Genomic DNA, 19,043 nt, shown 5'->3' on the forward strand with positions numbered 1-19,043 from the left:
TAATGTGTTAGATTCAAGTGTACAATGAAGTGATTCAGTTATCCATACACATGTATCTATTCTTTTTCAAATTCTTTTTCCAGTTAGGCTGTTTCAGACTATTGAGCAGAGTTCCCTGTGCTATACAGTAGGTCCTTGATGGTTATCTGTTTTAAATATAACAGGGTGTACATGCCCATCCCAAACCCCCTAACTATTCCTTTCTCCACCCTTCCCCCTATTGACTTATTTTTAAAACTCTTTGTTGAAAGTTTTGTGGTTAAAAAAACAAACTACATCCTACGGAAGCTGATTTTAGACTTTCCTTCTTTTTCAGAACTTTACTTCTTCCTCTACTAAAAAGGATAAAGTTGTCCTTTCCTCTCTGATGTCTATGCTACTAATTTTATAAGGTGGTTTATGCAGAGGGAAGCTAAGGTTTTCACTGAAAATAAAATTCAAGATCACAGTTGGAATTGAACTTGTTTACAGAGCTGCCTACATCACCTTGTTATTTTGATACTGCTTGTCATTCTCTTCTCTTAGTGCACCATCCCGAGACTCAGTCTGTTCTCTCTAGAGCAAGGTCACCTTAACCTGAGCATGTTTATTCCAACAGTTTCATAAGCAATCCCAGACCTGATACTCTCAGTTCTGAATCAAGTAAATAAGTGCCCATGTTCCTCTAATAAAAACCCAAGAATGACATTATTTATCTAACTATCACCCAAGTGGTTTCATTTAAACTAAAGGAAAAAAAAGTTACTTGCTTTTATAGCCAGGTGAATATAAGGATTGATTTAAAAGGGCTACTGAAGGACTTGCCTGGTGGTCCAATGGTTAAGACTCCCCCTTCCAATGCAGGGGCTTGGGGTTCAATCCTTGGTCCAGGAACTAAGGTGCTATGGGGTGCAGCCAAAAACTAAATAACATAAAGAAGGCCACTGATACAGCTTCTGTCCTCACCCTAATAAGCAGGCACAGTTCCCTACTTATCTTCAGTGAATGTTCTAAAGAAAGAATTGCCATTTATTCACTCATTCAGAAGGCATGATTTTTTTTTTCCCAAGCTGTGGCATGAGGGATCTTAGTTCCTCCACCAAGGATTGAACCCATGCTTCCTGCACTGAGAGCCTGAAATCTTAACCACTGAACTGCCAAGGAAGTCCAGATGGCATGAATTTATTTTGCACTTACTGTATGCCATGGTAGGCGCTGGGGTATAGCAGTAAAGAAAAAATTAGAATCTCTGCCTTCTAGGAGCTTAAATAAAATAACATTTAATAATTTTTTTTTATTATTTAAGTACAGAACAATAAATAGCAGCTACAGGCCAGGCACAAATCTGTTTAGCACATATTGTCTTATTTAACTTACTGCTCATAACCAGGATTATCGGTACCATTTTACAGATAAGGAACTGAGGCATGTACACACACAAAGTGAGAAAATTGCTTAAAGCCACCCATTTTTGAAATTGGGCACTCTGATATTGGTAGCTAAACTATTAACCACTAGCTGTGTTATCTTCATAAATAATTAGAAATTAGTCAATTAGTGCTGCTATATTGGAAATAAGGAAAACATGGGGAGAAAAATTATTCTAGCAGATTAATTATGCAAAGACCCTGGTGCTGCAAAAAGCTTGGCTCTATTGGAAGTTCTGAAAGATTAAAAATCAATTTAGTTGGGACTTCCCTGTTGGTCCAGTGGCTAAGACTCTGCCCTCCCAAGGCAGGGGTCCCGGGTTCCATTCCTAGTCAGGGAACTAAATCCCACATGCTGCAACTAAAGATCCCCAGTGCCACAACTAAAGAAATTCTGCATGCTGAAACTAAGAACCTGAAGCAGCCACGTAAATAAATCAATATTTTATAAAAATTGATTTAGTTAAATTTAATAAATATTGGATTTCCAATACACACACACACTCTCTCATGAAGGAGCTACTTGAAGAGATACATATCGAGACTGAGATAAGCAGGATGTTCTAAAGGAGAGCAGAGGAGGAGCCGCTGGCTGAGAGTCCTTGGGGAGAGGTCGAGGTGTGCTTCTGGTAAGAAGGCACAGTTGATTTGCATGTTTATAGAAGGCACTGCCCTCAGGAAATCACAAGAGCAAAGACATAGGCGGGCCCATTCTGGAACTTCTAAGCGGCTGATCCAAGTAGAGTGCAAGTTTCAGCTTGTGGGGTTGCAGGACCAGAAAATGAAAGGTCTTGTCTACCATACCAGGGAGCTGAGAATTCTTCTTATAATGTCATGGTGTTCTTGAAGGATTTTCAGAGTGAAAAGGGCATCTTTGTGTCTTAGAGCAAGCACTCTGGCACTCTGTGAGGCACACTGATTTAAAGAGGACTCAAGTAGAAGAATCAAGAGTATTTGAATAGTTTCCAACTATACAATAAGGGCTTAAAGTACAGTCATGGGTGGCTGGGATGCCAAGCAATGGGTGAAGCTTCCTGAGCTGGTTAATTGCCAGGGTATTGGGAGTGAGAGTGAGGGGAACTGAGAAAGAATATACAGGAAGGGTTGGAACAGACGTGTTGCTTGTTTTTCTTTTCTTTCCATCACGCCTCTCAGCTTATGGGATCTTAGTTCCCCAACGAGGGATCAAACCTGTGCCCATTGAGTGGAAGCTCAAAGTCCTAACCACGGAACTGCCAGGGAAGACCTGGATGAGGTGCTTAAAATAGGCTAGCCAATGACCGAGATCCCAAGGTTAGCTTTGCGCTTTAATCTGAGCAGAAATGTTGCATCCCTCTTATCTAGGACCCTCAGATATGCAGGAAACATTTAAGGGTGGGTAGGCAGCCTCAGGAATATTTCAATTTCATCCTAGGCAGTAGAGGCACTAGGATTCTGGAGCATTCCTCCTGGTTCTAGGATGGAAACTTGGTTGAATTTCCAAAGTAAGAGTGCTCAGAAGAAGAGTCAGGAACTCACAACACACACTTTTCCCCTGTATTTTTCAAATGGAAAAATTAGGACAGAGATGCTCAATTTTCCATGCCAACTATCTTGGCCACTCTTTCACCCTTTCCCCTTTCTCTTTGGCTTTGAGCAAGAAAAATCTTGATGTAAAATACAGAGAGAGGGACTTACATCCATCTCCTTCAGGGCATTTCACAACTGCTACGTAGGACCTGATGCAGCAGAGCAACTGCCAGAAGGTTGAGCTGATTCATCTGTTCCATCTGAGTCCTAACAAATTGTCCTGCCTCGTCTCCCTAAAAACACATCCGGAGCAGGACACCAGGAATGTCATGAGACACAGTCCCACAACAGCTGTAATTCATATATTTAATCTGTTTGCAGAAGAGTTAGATTTATATTCACTGTTCCCCCATCACACTCCTATTGACCCTTGGCTTAGTCTCAGCATTACGTTTCTTAGAATTAAGAACAAAATAAAACAGAGAGGCACACAAGCATCTGATAGTCAAGGTATGACTGGGGAGGAAAAAAAAAGCCAAATTGCAAGGCTGTAGCTGAACCCCAACCCTGTCAAAAGTGTTTTGAAATTCTCTTATGAAATAAGGGTCATTTAATTATATTAAGATTATTTTGAAGTTGTATACACTTGGCTTTCCAAAGATGTTAAATATTTACCTGTAGTTATCTCTTCTTTCTTCATTTAATATTAGGACAGGAACTTCCCCAGTAGTCCAGTGGTTAAGAATCAATGCTCCCACTGCAGGGGGCATGGGTTCAAGCCCCAGTTATGGAAGATCCCATATGTTGCAGGGTGTGGTCAAATATATATTTGTGCTCAGTCGCTTCAGTCATGTCCAACTCTTTGTGACCCTATGGACTGTAGCCCACTAGGCTCCTCAGTCCATGAAATTCTCCAGGCAAGAATACTGGAGTGGGTTGCCATACTATCCTCCAGGGGATCTTCCTGACCCAGGGATCGAACCCGAGTCTCCTGTGGCTCCTGCACTGCAGGTGGATTCTTTACTGCTGAGCCACTGGGGAAGCCATGTATATGACAGGAACTAGAGGAAAGGGAGGGAAAAGCAATACACCAGAAAAGCCCATATACACAGAAGGTGACCCTCATGCTTGATCTTAAGACCTATAGAGGTGGTGTTTACATGAAAATGAAAGGCATTTCAGGAGAAAACTTTATGATCCAAGACAAAGACACATCAGAGGACACTGTTCAGAAGCACAGGACTCGAGTTTGGGGATTAGGCTATTCAGAGATCCGAGGGCAGGGGCCAAAGCTGAGATGTGGTCCAGGCGGCACTGGCCTTAGGGGCCACATTCACAGAGTCAAACTGTGGACCACAGCTTGAAACAGACCAGGTGAGGGAGCCAGTGGAGGTTTTTAGCCAGGGGAGCTTCCCTATACAAATGAATAGAACGCAGGGGCTGAAAAACTTGGAAACCTTAGGGGCTTCCTAGAACCCAGAATCCATCTGATAAAAATGATCGTGAGGGCTTCCTATCTCATTCCCCCCAAAATCCTGTGAAATAGCTTGTCCCCGTGTGACAGCTGAGAACCTTGGGGATTAACCAAGTTCATTAGCTGAACCAAGGCACGCAGCAAGTGGAGGAGCTCCCTTTTGAGTACAGAAGACTACTGACTTCCCAGCCAGCTCTCTCCATCACTGTCCCTGGTATAGTGTTTTTCAAAATTAGGACTCAGTAATGGATCATAAGGAATCAGATTTTTTTTTCTTTTTAAACTTTTACTTACGCTGGGTCTTCATGGCTGCATGCAGGCTTTCTCTAGTTGAGGTGATCAGGAGTTGCTCTTTGTCGTGATGCATGGGCCTTTCACTGTGGTGGCTTCTTTGTTGTGGACCATAGCCTCTGGGCGCACAGGCTTCAGCAGTTGCAGTACTTGGACTCTAGAGCCCAGGCTGAGTAGTTGTGGCACACAGGCTTAGTTGCTCCCAGACCTGTGGAATCTTCCCAGACCGGGGATCGAACCCATGTCCCTTGCATTGGCAGGCAGATTCTTAACCACTGGTGGGGTTAGTCGCTGAGTTGTATCCAACTCTTGCAACACCATGGACTGTAGCCCACCAGGCCCCTCTGTCCATGGGGTTTCCCAGGCAAGAATACTGGAGTGGGTTGCCATTTCCTTCTCCAGGGGATCTTCCCAACCCAGGGATTGAACCTGTGTCTCCTGCATTGCAGGTAGATTCTTATTCTTTACCATCTGAGCCACCAGGAAAGCCCAATTTGTGCTATAAATCTAAATGATCATCATCAGAAGGAACTCTGCCCTTGCTCAAAAGCTGTCCTTTAAATTTAAATCTTGTTATAAGCCTGGGAGGTCGGTAAGGTAAGGATTGTTACAATAGTTCTTTCAATGCGTGAGGAAAATTAGACCTCTCCGACTGCACAGGAACCTGGAATGTCAGGTCCAAGAATCAAGGCAAATTGGAAGTGGTCAGACAAGAGATGGCAAGGGTGAATGTCGACATTCTAGGTATCAGCGCACTAAAATGGACTGGAATAGGTGAATTTAACTCAGATGACCATTATATCTACTACTGAGGGCAGGAATCCCTCAGAAGAAATGGAGTAGCCATCATGGTCAACAAAAGAGTCTGAAATGCACTACTTGGATGCAATCTCAAAAATGACAGAATGATCTCTGTTCGTCTCCAAGGCAAACCATTCAATATCACAGTTATCCAAGTCTATGCCCCAACCAGTAACGCTGAAGAAGCTGAAGTTGAACGGTTTTATGAAGACCTACAAGACCTTTTAGAACTAACACCCAAAAAAGATGTCCTTTTCATTATAGGGGACTGGAATGCAAAAGCAGGAAGTCAAGAAACACCTGCAGTAACAGGCAAATTTGGCCTTGGAATGCGGAATGAAGCAGGGCAAAGACTAATAGAGTTTTGCCAAGAAAATGCACTAGTCATAGCAAACACCCTCTTCCAACGACACAAGAGAAGACTCTACACATGGACATCACCAGATGGTCAACACCAAAGGCAGATTGATTATACTGTTTGCAGCCAAAGATGGAGAAGCTCTATACAGTCAACAAAAGCAAGACCAGGAGCTGACTGTGGCTCAGACCATGAACTCCTTATTACCAAATTCAGACTGAAATTGAGGAAAGTAGGGAAAACCGCTAGACCATTCAGGTATGACCTAAATCAAATCCCTTATGATTATACAGTGGAAGTGAGAAATAGATTTAAGGGCCTAGATCTGATAGATAGAGTGCCTGATGAACTATGGAATGAGGTTCGTGACATTGTGCAGGAGACAGGGATCAAGACCATCCCCATGGAAAAGAAATGCAAAAACGCAAAATGGCTGTCTGGGGAGGCCTTACAAATAGCTGTGAAAAGAAGAGAGGCGAAAAGCAAAGGAGAAAAGGAGAGATATAAGCATCTGAATGCAGAGTTCCAAAGAATAGCAAGAGGAGATAAGAAAGCCTTCCTCAGCGATCAATGCAAAGAAATAGAGGAAAAGAACAGAATGGGAAAGACTAGAGATCTCTTTTAGAAAATTAGAGATACCAAGGGAACATTTCATGCAAAGATGGGCTCGATGAAGGACAGAAATGGTATGGACCTAACAGAAGCAGAAGATATTAAGAAGAGGTGGCAAGAATACATGGAAGTACTGTACAAAAAAGACCTTCACGACCCAGATAATCACGATGGTGTGATCACTCATCTAGAGCCAGACATCCTGGAATGTGAAGTCAAGTGGGCCTTAGAAAGCATCACTACGAACAAAGTTAGTGGAGGGGATGGAATTCCAATTGAGCTGTTTCAAATCCTGAAAGATGATGCTGTGAAAGTGCTGCACTCAATATGCCAACAAATTTGGAAAACTCAGCAGTGGCCACAGGACTGGAAAAGGTCAGTTTTCATCCCAATCCCAAAGAAAGGCAATGCCAAAGAATGCTCAAACTACCGCACAACTGCACTCATCTCACATGCTAGTAAAGTAATGCTCAAAATTCTCCAAGCCAGGCTTCAGCAATACGTGAACCGTGAACTCCCTGACGTTCAAGCTGGTTTTAGAAAAGGCAGATGAACCAGAGATCAAATTGCCAACATCCGCTGGATCATGGAAAAAGCAAGAGAGTTCCAGAAAAACATCTATTTCTGCTTTCTTGACTATGGCAAAGCCTTTGACCGTGTTGATCACAATAAACTGTGGAAAATTCTGAAAGAGATGGGAATACCAGACCACCTGACCTGCCTCTTGAGAAATCTGTATGCAGGTCAGGAAGCAACAGTTAGAACTGGACATGGAACAACAGATTGGTTCCAAATAGGAAAAGGAATACGTCAAGGCTATATATTGTCACCCTGCTTATTTAACTTCTATGCAGAGTACATCATGAGAAACACTGGACTGGAAGAAACACAAGCTGGAATCAAGATTGCCGGGAGAAATATCAATAACCTCAGATATGCAGATGACACCACGCTTATGGCAGAAAGTGAAGAGGAACTAAAAAGCCTCTTGATGAAAGTGAAAGAGGAGAGTGAAAAAGTTGGCCTAAAGCTCAACATTCAGAAAACGAAGATCATGGCATCTGGTCCCATCACTTCATGGGAAATAGATGGCAAACAGTGGAAAGGGTGTCAGACTTTATTTTTGGGGGGCTCCAGAATCACTGCAGATGGTGACTACAGCCATGAAATTAAAAGACGCTTACTCCTTGGAAGAAAAGTTATGACTAACCTAGATAGCATATTCAAAAGCAGAGACATTACTTTGCCGACTAAGGTCCGTCTAGTCAAGGCTCTGGTTTTTCCTGTGGTCATGTATGGATGTGAGAGTTGGACTGTGAAGAAGGCTGAGCGCCAAAGAATGGATGCGTTTGTACTGTGGTGTTGGAGAAGACTCTTGAGAGTCCCTTGGACTGCAAGGAGATCCAACCAGTCCATTCTGAAGGAGATCAACCCTGGGATTTCTTTGAAAGGTTGATGCTAAAGCTGAAACTCCAGTACTTTGTCCACCTCATGCGAAGAGTTGACTCATTGGAAAAAATTCTGATGCTGGGAGGGATTGGGGGCAGGAGGAGAAGGGGACGACCGAGGATGAGATGGCTGGATGGCATCACGGACTCGATGGACGTGAGTCTGAGTGAACTCCGGGAGATGGTGATGAACAGGGAGGCCTGGCGTGCTGAGATTCATGGGGTCACAAAGAGTCGGACACGACTGAGTGACTGAACTGAACTGAACTGTCTCTAGAAAACTTGGATTCTAAACCTTTCAGACTTTCAACAGTGAAGGCTTTGCCCAAGATGAATGAATTTCAGAGTTCAGATGTGAACCCAAGCCTCCCAGAATTAAAGCCCTTTGCCCCTCCCCCATGGCTTGCAGGTTCTTTGGAAAAGAATGTAGGCATTCAAGATAAAACCTCTGCCTGGGAGTAAATACCGGACCTTTGATGGAAATCATGCAGTTCCTGTACTTTCCAAAATGTTCCTCAGCTTGAAGACAGTGTTCAGGAGACCCCTAACTAGGGGCTAAGTTGTGGGGTGGGGGTGGAAGTTTTCAAGCCAGGGTGGGGAGAAAGCCTCTACTGGAGTGAGAATGAGAATTAGCTCTCATGTAGGCAGGTTCCCTGCCCCAGTGCTCCAGGGCCTCCTCCAGGTCTGCGGTCACCCTGAGTTCACCAGTGACTCACTGAGTCTTTAGTCACAGGCCCAGCCTTACCCATGGATGACAACTCCTCTTCCTCATACCCTCTCTTCACTCTCCTAAAAATTCTCTAACTGACCATGCTTGCCAACTTGCTTTATGTTTTTTTGGCTGTGCTGCTTGCCTTGCAAGATCTTAGTTCCCCAAGCAGGAATCAAACCCATGTCTTCTGCGGTGGAAACTTGGAGTCTTAACCTCTGGACTGCCAGGGAATTCTCCCAGTTTGCTTTAAAAAGCCTTTGCAGAGTTCGCCTCAGCCTTAGGGAGAAGCTGGATGGTGCTGTCCTAATGAAGCTGTCCCAATTCCCCCGCCACCCTCATTCCAACAAGAAGGAGACAGTCCCACGTGCTGTTCTCAGTAGCCTTTCAGGTTCTCTAATGTAGAGACTCAGCACGTTGAACCTGCAGACCACACCCTAAGGGAGGCAGCCTAGGAGGACAGGGAATGCACTGAAACAGGAAACAGCCTTCAGGGGATCTAATTCCCTTTACTGTCATACTGAAGTGAATTTCTCCCTGCCTGAGCCTGAAAACCTGCCCCTTCCCTGTAATACACCATAGGGAAGTGTTTCCTGAACGTCAGCTTTATGCTTAGAGTCCAAGTTTTCTGGAGATGAATTAGGGTCTAATTTTCCTCGTGTATTAACTCCTGTAGAAATAGAAATTACCTTGTGGAATGCTGATAGTGATGTCAAGTTTCCTATCCGTAGGATGCAGATGGTTCCTGTTTATAGAGATGCAAATGAATTTTGTCCAAAGGAGTATGTAAATCTCTTTAGCCCAATTCTCCTTTGAACTTGTTGGTGACAGCTTTCTGGTTCCATCATAAATGAATGAGTTAAACTTTTTGATATGTGTTTATTCTCTTTGTATATGAGCATCATGATTTTACCTTTAAAAAAAAAAAAAAGAAAAAGTTGTCCTTTAAAACTGTTGTTGTTGTTTAGTCACTAAGGTGTGATTGACTCTTTTGCGACCTCAAGGACTGTAGCCCGCCAGGCTCCTCTGTTCATGGGATTCTCCAGGCAAGAATACTGGAGTGGGTTGCCATTTCCTTCTCCAGGGGATTTTCCCCACCCAGGGATTGAACCAGCATCTCCCACATTGTGGGCAAATTCTTTACTGCTGAGGCACCAGGGGAAACTAGGGCAGGAAAAATTATCTTTTCCCCTCTACTCACCTAAGTGTTCAGGGTGGGGCACTGTCAGTTAGATTGAAAAAAGGCAGGTTCACAAGAAAAAAGCAAACAGTATTGTGTAAATAACACCTGGGCATACCCAGTGATGAGTAACTCAAAGAGGTGGTTAGAACTAGGGCTCTGTATATTGACCTAATTTAGTAGGGGAAGGGAGGAGTAGAAAGGGCGCTTATGAAAGAGCAAATGGACACTTAGAAGAACAGATGGGAGATATGCTGGTTTGTGACATAGTCTGAGTGAGATGTCCACCTCTGCTCTCCCAGAAGGGAAGATTAGAGTTGCCCTGGGAAAGAGGATTTAGGGACACTCAGATTCTTTGGGGAGGCTCTGCTTTTAGGCAAATAAAGGATTTCAGGAACTCAAGTGCCCTTAATCCTTATGCATATGCAAAGTGACATATTTGGAGGTGGCATGTCCTGGTCCCCAAATTATAAAACTCATTGCTTTTTATTGTTATCATCTCTAGAATAGTGTCAAGTGTAGAGTATGTTTCAATTAGTGTTTATTAAATAAAAGATTACAGGGTTGCAAAACTGGACAACAGACATACATAAAATCAGTATGAGGCTTCCCTGGTGGCTCAGTGGTAAAGAATCCACCTGCCAATGGGTTTGACCCCTGGGCTGGAAAGATCCCACATGCTGAGGAGCAACTAAGCCTGTGTGCCACAACTACTGAGCCTGTGCTCTAGAGCCCAAGAGCCACAGCTACTGAAGGCTAAGCACCCTAGAGGCCAGGCTCTGCATCAGGAGAAGGCATTCACAATGAGAAGCAACTAGAGGGCAGCCCTCACTCTCCACAACTAAAGTTAAAGCCCACATACCAACAAAGGCCCAGCACAGGCAAAACTAAATAAACAATACACTTATTTTTAAATTAAGTAAATTAAAGAATGGCCTGAAGGATCCCCCAGACAATGCCCAGAATTACAGAAAGGGGATCCAGCAAACTGTCTGCCCAACATCCTGACTTTCACAATTTTTCCTCATGTAAAAATGGTGCCAAGACATGCTATGGATGACAGCAGAGACCATTCTAAGCTTGTGTCATATCAGGGAAGGTTTCATAGGGAGCCTTAACATTAACTTGGGGTTTAAAATAATGACTAGGAATTATCTGGGGCTTCCTAGGGGGCTCAGCAGTAAAGAATCTGCCGCCAAGCAGGAGACGTGGGGAAGATCCCCTGGAGGAGAGAATGGCATCCCACTCCAGTATTCTTGCCCAGAGAATCGCCATGGACAGAAGAGCCTTTTGGGCTATAGTCCAAGGGGTTGCAAAGAGGTGGACATGACTGAGTGACTAAACAACAACAAAAAGCTTATTGATACATTATTATGTAGGGTAGTTTGGAGAGGACAGACATCTATAGTGGCCAGACAGCTGGAAGTATAAAAATGGAGCTCAAAAATGTGCAGGTGTCTGGACTTCCCTGTGGTCCAGTGGCTAAGGCTCCACGCTCCCAATATAGGGGGCCCAGGTTCGATCCCTAATCAGGGAACTGGGTCCCACATGCCACAGCTGAGTGTTCACATGCCGCAACTAAGACCTGGTACAACCAAATAAATAAATAAAAATACATATTAAAAAAAATGTGTTAGCGATAGAGATAAGGATGTCAGAATTATCACAATAGTTGTATTGGTTGAAGTGAGGGGACAAAATAAAATACTGAAAACATTTTAAGTCATATTATCTATTACCTTAATTTTCTCTTATTTGATTCTCCAGCATTTTGTCCCTCAAAAGATTGTGAGGCCCTCGGGGTAGGAACTATGTCTTATTCATGATTGTTTTCAGAGCCTGGCAAAGTACCCGATGTGGGCACTCAGTAAATATTTGGTGAAGAAAAAGAACATACAGAGAAAGGAGAAAACACTTTTTTTTTCAGAGATGTGGTAAGGGCAAAATGGATGATGCTGAAACGTTCTAATATAATGGTGAGAGAATTTATGGCCATTTTATTGGATGGCTCCTGGTCTTTTCAGGAAGGCATTTCCTGAGCTGCAGAGAGTCACGTGATTAACAACAGGGTTCAGGGATTAGAGTGAAACAGTTTGGAACAGCTGAAGCCAAAAATGTGCTTAGGGGACTCCCATGTGCTTGCTTTTTTTTTTTTTTTAGTGCTGTTCCATGTGTCTGGAATGCTCCCTCTGGCAATCTTTGCCCTGCCTCTCTCATCTCTTACTTGGCCTACTCATCTTTCAAAGCCTAACTCAAATGCCACTGACTTTTCTGGGAACATTCTCTCTTGATACTATTTCAAGTTAGTCATTCCTTTTTCTATGTGTATACTTCTCTCCTTGTTAATCCCACTAGATTATAAATTACTTGAAGATCAGAAGAGAGTTTTACTTCATCTGAATAGCCTCCTCCTGACCTGGTGGGGAGCAGTCATTCCATAAATGTTCGCTGACGTTTAAATCAAGTACGTTTAGGAATATGATTGCTAAGTGGCAGCAAGGGCATAACTGAAGTTATCAGTCTTGGAAGACAAGATCAGCATGGTTTTTGTGATTAGTAGTAGGTGATGGGGACTTCCCTGGTAGTACAGTGGTTAAGACTTCGTGCTGTCAATGCAAGGGGCATGGGTTTGATCCCTGGTTAGAGGCCTAAGATCCCACATGCTGCACAGCTTGGGCTAAAAAAAAAACAAAACAGCAAAAAAACAAGCCAGGAGGTGATGGATAACAGAACCAGGAAAAGTTTCAAGGACTACAGGTCATGATGCTGTGTGCTTCTTCGCTCAGTCGTGTCCGACTCTTGTGAGCCCATGGACTGTAGCCTGCCAGGCTCCTCTGTCCATGGGATTCTCCAGGCAAGAATACTGGAGTGGGTTGCCATTTCCTTCTCCAGGGGAAATCTTCCCGACCCAGGAATTCCAACCCAGGTCTCCTGAATTGCAGGCAGACTCTTTACTGACTGAGCTACAAGGGAAGCCCTCGTACAGATCATGATGAAAATTCAAGAAAAATCATGATTATTTTTTTCTGTTGGGGAAATCTCAACTTTGGTCTCCCTAGAAGTGAAAACAATGACATGAGGCCCATGTGTATTTTATGGAAGGAAAAGACAGTTTCTTCTCACCTAGCTTACTCTTGTATGCTAATCCACAGTGAAGTCAAAAAGAAGGAAAGTCACCGATGATTCCCTCAGTATCAGACCTGGATTGTAACATTAACTTCTATTCCTTAACTTCAGCTGGACCCTGAACTTTCATAAAGGCAAAACACATCTTATTGTTTCACATTTTCTCCCTCATTTCCAAACTTTCTGGAAGAGCAGTTTATGAGCAGTGAAATGAATGCGGGTGGAAGAGCAGTTTATGAGCAGTGAAATAAATGAATGCGGGTGGGGAAAGGAGAGGTAACCGTGGTAACCAGAACAGTGAACAGGATGGCTTCAGATGGCCACGTTCAAACCCTGGTTCTGCTACCTGCTTGTGAAATGGGGACAGATAAGCTTGCTTGGAAATACTGTGTGAGAAATAAACTAGACGTAAAAGCACTTAGCGCAAGGAGTATCTGAACCTTGACCAGATCACGTGCAAGTGGTAGGAAATGCAAAGTGAGGAGGAAAGGTATGCGGGGGGAGGGGGGGAGGTAAGACTCCTCCCCTCCCTAGCTTCCAGGCTCTCCTTTTCCCTCAGAGTCAACTCTGGAGACCATTCTGTGCATTTTCTTCTTTCCTGGCCTCAACTGTGAGAACTAGAGTCTGTAATTCAAATTTAAAACCCCTTACTGCACAGGGAACTATACTCAGTATTTTGTAATAACCTATAGGGAAATCTGAAGGAGATTTTATATATATATAAGTATATAATATGTATTATATATAAGCCCACATTATATATATTTATTAAGTTATGTAAATATATATTATATATATATATATAAAATATGGGCTTCCCAGGTGGTGCTAGTGGTAAAAAACCTGCCTGCCGATGCAGGAGACATAAGAGACCTGGGTTTGATCCCTGGGTCGGGAAGACCCCCTGGAGCAGGGCATGGCAACCCACTCCAGTACTCTTGCCTGGAGAATCCCCATGGACAGGAGCCTGGAGGGCTACAGTCCATAGCGTCACACAGAGTCCAACATGACTGAAGCGACTGAACACACACACGCAGTTCAGTTCAGTTCAGTTCAGTTCAGTCGCTCAGTCGTGTCCGACTCTTTGCGACCCCATGAATTGCAGCACGCCAGGCCTCCGTGTCCATCACCATCTCCTGGAGTTCACTCAGACTCAAGTTCATCGAGTCCGTGATGCCATCCAGCCATCTCATCCTCTGTCGTCCCCTTCTCCTCGCGCCCCCAATCCTTCCCAGCATCAGAGTCTTTTCCAATGAGTCAACTCTTCGCATGAGGTGGCCAAAGTACTGGAGTTTCAGCTTTAGCATCATTCCTTCCAAAGAAATCCCAGGGCTGATCTCCTTCAGAATGGACACATATATAAAATATATATATTATTATATCTATAATATCACTGAATATATCTTATATAAATCTATATATTAAATTTATATATTATATAAAATGACTGCTGTACTACCTGAAACATGATATTGTAAATGAACTATACTTCAATAGAAAAAATACATATGAAATTTTAAAAATAAAATTCCTTACCTCTAAAATGGAAAGGTGCTGAGCATTTAATGGAACAATTACTACTTTATAGTTAAAAGGCTACACAAATATGAGGGGCTGTTATTCTCAGGAGAAGGAAGGCCTAGACAAACACAGTGTATTTAATTCTGTCCAGAGCACAGGTCTCCTGCAGTCAGCCCCAAGCTTGACTGCTCTGCTCCACTTCCTTGCCTCATCTTGCCTGCAGCAGGAGGGGAGGCTGAGAGCCACACAGTGTGACCCTGCCTCTGTCTGTCCCACAGGTGATTACTTACTCCAGCCATCACGTCTACAATAACTTGACTGAGGAACAGAGGGGCCGAGTGGCCTTCGCTTCCAATTTCCTGGCAGGAGATGCCTCCCTGCAGATTGAGCCTCTGAAGCCCAGTGATGAGGGCCGGTACACCTGCAAGGTGAAGAACTCAGGGCGCTATGTGTGGAGCTACGTCATCTTAAAAGTTTTAGGTAAGACAGAGTGCCCCAGTAAGTACCTATATCTTATTAATAAGGGACAGGCAAATGTATCACAGTAGTACAAAACATCTTCAATACTTCATACTTTTTAAAAATAATTTTCTTTGTTTAGTTTTGGCTGTGCTGGGTCTTCGTTGCTCTGTGGGTTTTTCTACAGTTGCAGCGAATAGGGGCTACTCTCTAGTGTCGGTATGTGGCCTTCTCGTTGCAGCGGCTTCTTTTGCTGTAGAGCACGGACTCTAGAGCTCGAGGGCTTCAGTACTTGCAGCTCCTGGGTTCTAGAGCACAGGCTCAGTAGTTGTGGCACATGGCCTGTTGATCCGAGGCATGTGGGATCTTCCCGGATCAGGTGAAGCCATGCCTCTTGCATTGTTAGGAGGATTCTTTACCACTGAGCCACCAGGGAAGCCCCCAATATATCATATTGTACAGACATCACCTAGTCCAGTTCCCTGGGGAAAAGCATGTATGTTTTGTATTTGACCCATAATGAAAGAAGAGAATCAATTTTCCATAGTAGCTCATTGTGCTGTGCTTAGTCATTCAGTTGTACCTGATTCTTTGTGACCCCACGCACTGTAACCCACCAGGCTCCTCTGTCCTTGGGATTTTTCAGGCAAGAATACTGGAGTGGGTTGCCATTTCCTCCTCCAGAGGATCTTCCTGACCCAGGAATTAAACCTACATCTCCTGTGTCTCCTGTGTTGCAGGCAGATTCTTTATCCGCTGAGCCATTGAGGTAGCTCATTACAAAAGTTAAATGTCCTCTCAAGTTTAAGTAGTATCCTCATGGTGAAACAAATCTCTCAGATCTGATTCAAATCCATTTCTTTGTTTTGTGACACAGCAAGAGTTCCTAACTTCTTCTTAATTGCTTCCAAGTTCATGAACTTTTGTCCCTGTTTCAGTGTTAATCAAATCACCCTGGCACTTTCCTGGTGGTCCAGTGGTTAAGACTTCTTGCTCCCATTGCAGGGGCCTGACTTTGATTCCTGGTCAGGGAACTAAATCCTATGTGCCACAACTAAGATCCGGTGCAGCCAAATATATAAATATTTTTAAAAATAAGGAAAATCACACTCAACTTTTCTAAAATTTCCAATTATAAAAGGTTTTGGGGAATTCTCCATTGGTCCAGTGGTTAGGACTCTGAGCATCCACTGCAGGGGGCACAGGTTCAGTCCTGGTCCCTCCTCCCCCAAAGAATACAGATTCCTGGGCCCTCAGTGAGTCCCACCGAGTCCAAGTAGGGCCCCAGGAATTAGGGAAAAAGACCAAAACATTTTTTTCTTTAAGAAGTGATGAGGGAGTTTCTGAGGCAGCCTCTCTAAATTACATCAGCACTATTGGAAACAGCTGGAATTGGGTGTGTATGCGTGCAGGGGATGGAAGTGGGTATATTTTGGGGAGTGAGATGTAAAGGATGGAGAAGTAACAAAGGAATATTAAATCCACACTCAAAAGTTGACCATATGAGGAAAAACAAGTCAACAGGATATTGTTCACCGGTGTCAGGGGATCTTTGACTTCTTTTTCTTTTTTTTTTTTGCTAGTGAGACCATCAAAGCCCAAGTGTGAATTGGAAGGAGAGCTGACAGAAGGAAGTGACCTGACTTTGCAGTGTGAGTCATCCTCTGGCACAGAGCCCATTGTGTATTCCTGGCAGCGAGTCCAGGAGAAGGCGGGAGAGGATGAACGTCTACCTCCCAAATCTAAGATTGGTAAGTCATCTTTTTTACTGGTCCACGGAGACAACAGGACAGTCAGTCCTCTCTCAGTGAATTCTGAATCTGGTTTTGTGAACACCTCACAAGGATCTTGAATACACTACTGAACCTCACTGTTTCTATTTTTCACACCTAACTGGGAACAGAAAAATATGTCTTTTCTTTCCCTAAATGGCAAAAATAAAAGTGGTAAGGAGATTAGGAATAAATGTACTCTATAAACCTATTCTAATTATTGTGTTTCAGTTCCGTTCAGTTCAGTCACTCAGTTGTGTCCGACTCTTTGCGACCCCATGAATCGCAGCACGCCAGGCCTCCCTGTCCATCACCAACTCCCGGAGCTTACTCAAACTCACGTCCATTGAGTCAGTGATGCCATCAGCCATCTCATCCTGTCATCCCCTTCTCCTCCTGTCTCTAATCCCTCCCAGCATCAGGGTCTTTTCCAGTGAGTCAACTCTTCGCATGAGGTGGCCAAAGTACTGGAGTTTCAGCTTCAGCATCAGTCCTTCCAATGAACACCCAGGACTGATCTCCTTTAGGATGGACTGATTGGACCTCCTTGCAGTCCAAGGGACTCTCAAGAGTCTTCTCCAGCATCACAGTTCAAAAGCATCCATTCTTCGGCGCTCAGCTTTCTTCACAGTCCAACTCTCACATCCATACATGACCACTGGAAAAACCATAGCCTTGACTAGATGGACCTTTGTTGGCAAAATAATGTCTCTGCTTTTGAATATGCTATCTAGGTTGGTCATAACTTTTCTTCCAAGGAGTAAGCGTCTTTTAATTTCATGACTGCAATCACCATCTGCTGTGATTCAGGAGCCCAAAACAATAAAGTCTGACACTATTTCCACTGTTTCCCCATCTATTTCCCATGAAGTGATGGGACCAGATGCCATGATCTTCGTTTTCTGAATGTTGAGCTTTAGGCCAACTTTTTCACTCTCCTCTTTCACTTTCATCAAGAGGCTTTTTAGTTCCTCTTCACTTTCTGCCATAAGCGTGGTGTCATCTGCATATCTGAGGTTATTGATATTTCTCCTGGCAATCTTGATTCCAGCTTGTGCTTCTTCCAGCCCAGCGTTTCTCATGATGTACTCTGCATATAAGTTAAATAAGCAGGGTGACAATATACAGCCTTGACATACTCCTTTTCCTATTTGGAACCAGTCTGTTGTTCCGTGTCCAGTTCTAACTGTTGCTTCCTGACCTGCATACAGATTTCTCAAGAGGCAGGTCAGGTGGTCTGGTATTCCCATCTCTTTCAGAATTTTCCTACAACACCCAAAACAGATGTCCTTTTCATTATAGGGGACTGGAATGCAAAAGTAGGAAGTCAAGAAACACCTGGAGTAACAGGCAAATTTGGCCTTGGAGTATGGAATGAAGCAGGGCAAAGGCTAATAGAGTTTTGCCAAGAGAACGCACTGGTCATAGCAAACACCCTCTTCCAACAATATAAGAGAAGACTCTACACATGGACATCACCAGATGGTCAACACCAAAATCAGATTGATTGTATTCTTTGCAGCCAAAGATGGAGAAGCTCTATACAGTCAGCAAAAGCAAGACTGGCAAAAACAAGACTGTGGCTCAGATCATGAACTCCTTATTGCTAAATTCAGACTTAAATTGAAGAAAGTAGGGAAAACCACTAGAACATTCAGGTATGACGTAAATCAAATCCCTTATGATTATACTCTGGAAGTGAGAAATAGATTTAAGGGACTAGATCTGATAGACACAGTGCCTGATGAACTTGGATGGAGGTTTGTGACATTGTACAGGAAACAGGGATCAAGACTATCCTCATGGAAAAGAAATGCAAAAAAGCCAAATGGCTGTTTGAGGAGGCCTTACAAATAGCTGTGAAAAGAAGAGAAGTGAAAGGCAAAGGAGAAAAGGAAAAATATAAGCATCTGAATGCAGAGTTCCAAAGAATAGCAAGGAGAGATAAGAAAGCCTTCCTCAGTGATCGATGCAAAGAAATAGAGGAAGACAACAGAATAGGAAAGACTAGAGATCTCTTCAAGAAAGTTAGAGATACCAAGGGAACATTTCATGCAAAGATGGGCTCAATAAAGGACAGAAATGGTATGGACCTAACAGAAGCAGAAGATATTAAGAAGAGGTGGCAAGAATACACAGAAGAACTGTACAAAAAAGATCTTCATGACCCAGATAATCATGATGGTGTGATCCCTCACCTAGAGCCAGAATCCTGGAATGTGAAGTCAAGTGGGCCTTAGAAAGCATCACTATGAACAAAGCTAGTGGAGGAGATGGAATTCCAGTTGAGCTATTTCAAATCCTGAAAGATATTGCTGTGAAAGTGCTGCACTCAATATGCCAGCAAATTTGGAAAACTCAGCAGTGGCCACAGGAC

General features: G+C 43.5%; 1 protein-coding gene across 2 annotated transcripts in view; it reads left to right on the forward strand.

Annotated features, from left to right (window-relative positions):
- The window catches only part of CLMP (CXADR like membrane protein), a 105,389-nt gene that overhangs the window by 82,955 nt on the left and 3,391 nt on the right, over positions 1 to 19,043 (forward strand). For both annotated transcript variants that reach the window (XM_018059635.1, XM_018059636.1), the window contains 2 exons: positions 14,714 to 14,915; positions 16,478 to 16,645. In XM_018059635.1, coding sequence (XP_017915124.1) covers positions 14,714 to 14,915; positions 16,478 to 16,645 — 370 coding nt within the window. The remainder of the gene's footprint in view (positions 1 to 14,713; positions 14,916 to 16,477; positions 16,646 to 19,043) is intronic.

The sequence above is a fragment of the Capra hircus genome, chromosome 15 (genome assembly GCF_001704415.2).
Source record: "Capra hircus breed San Clemente chromosome 15, ASM170441v1, whole genome shotgun sequence".
NCBI classification, from domain to species: domain Eukaryota; kingdom Metazoa; phylum Chordata; class Mammalia; order Artiodactyla; family Bovidae; genus Capra; species Capra hircus.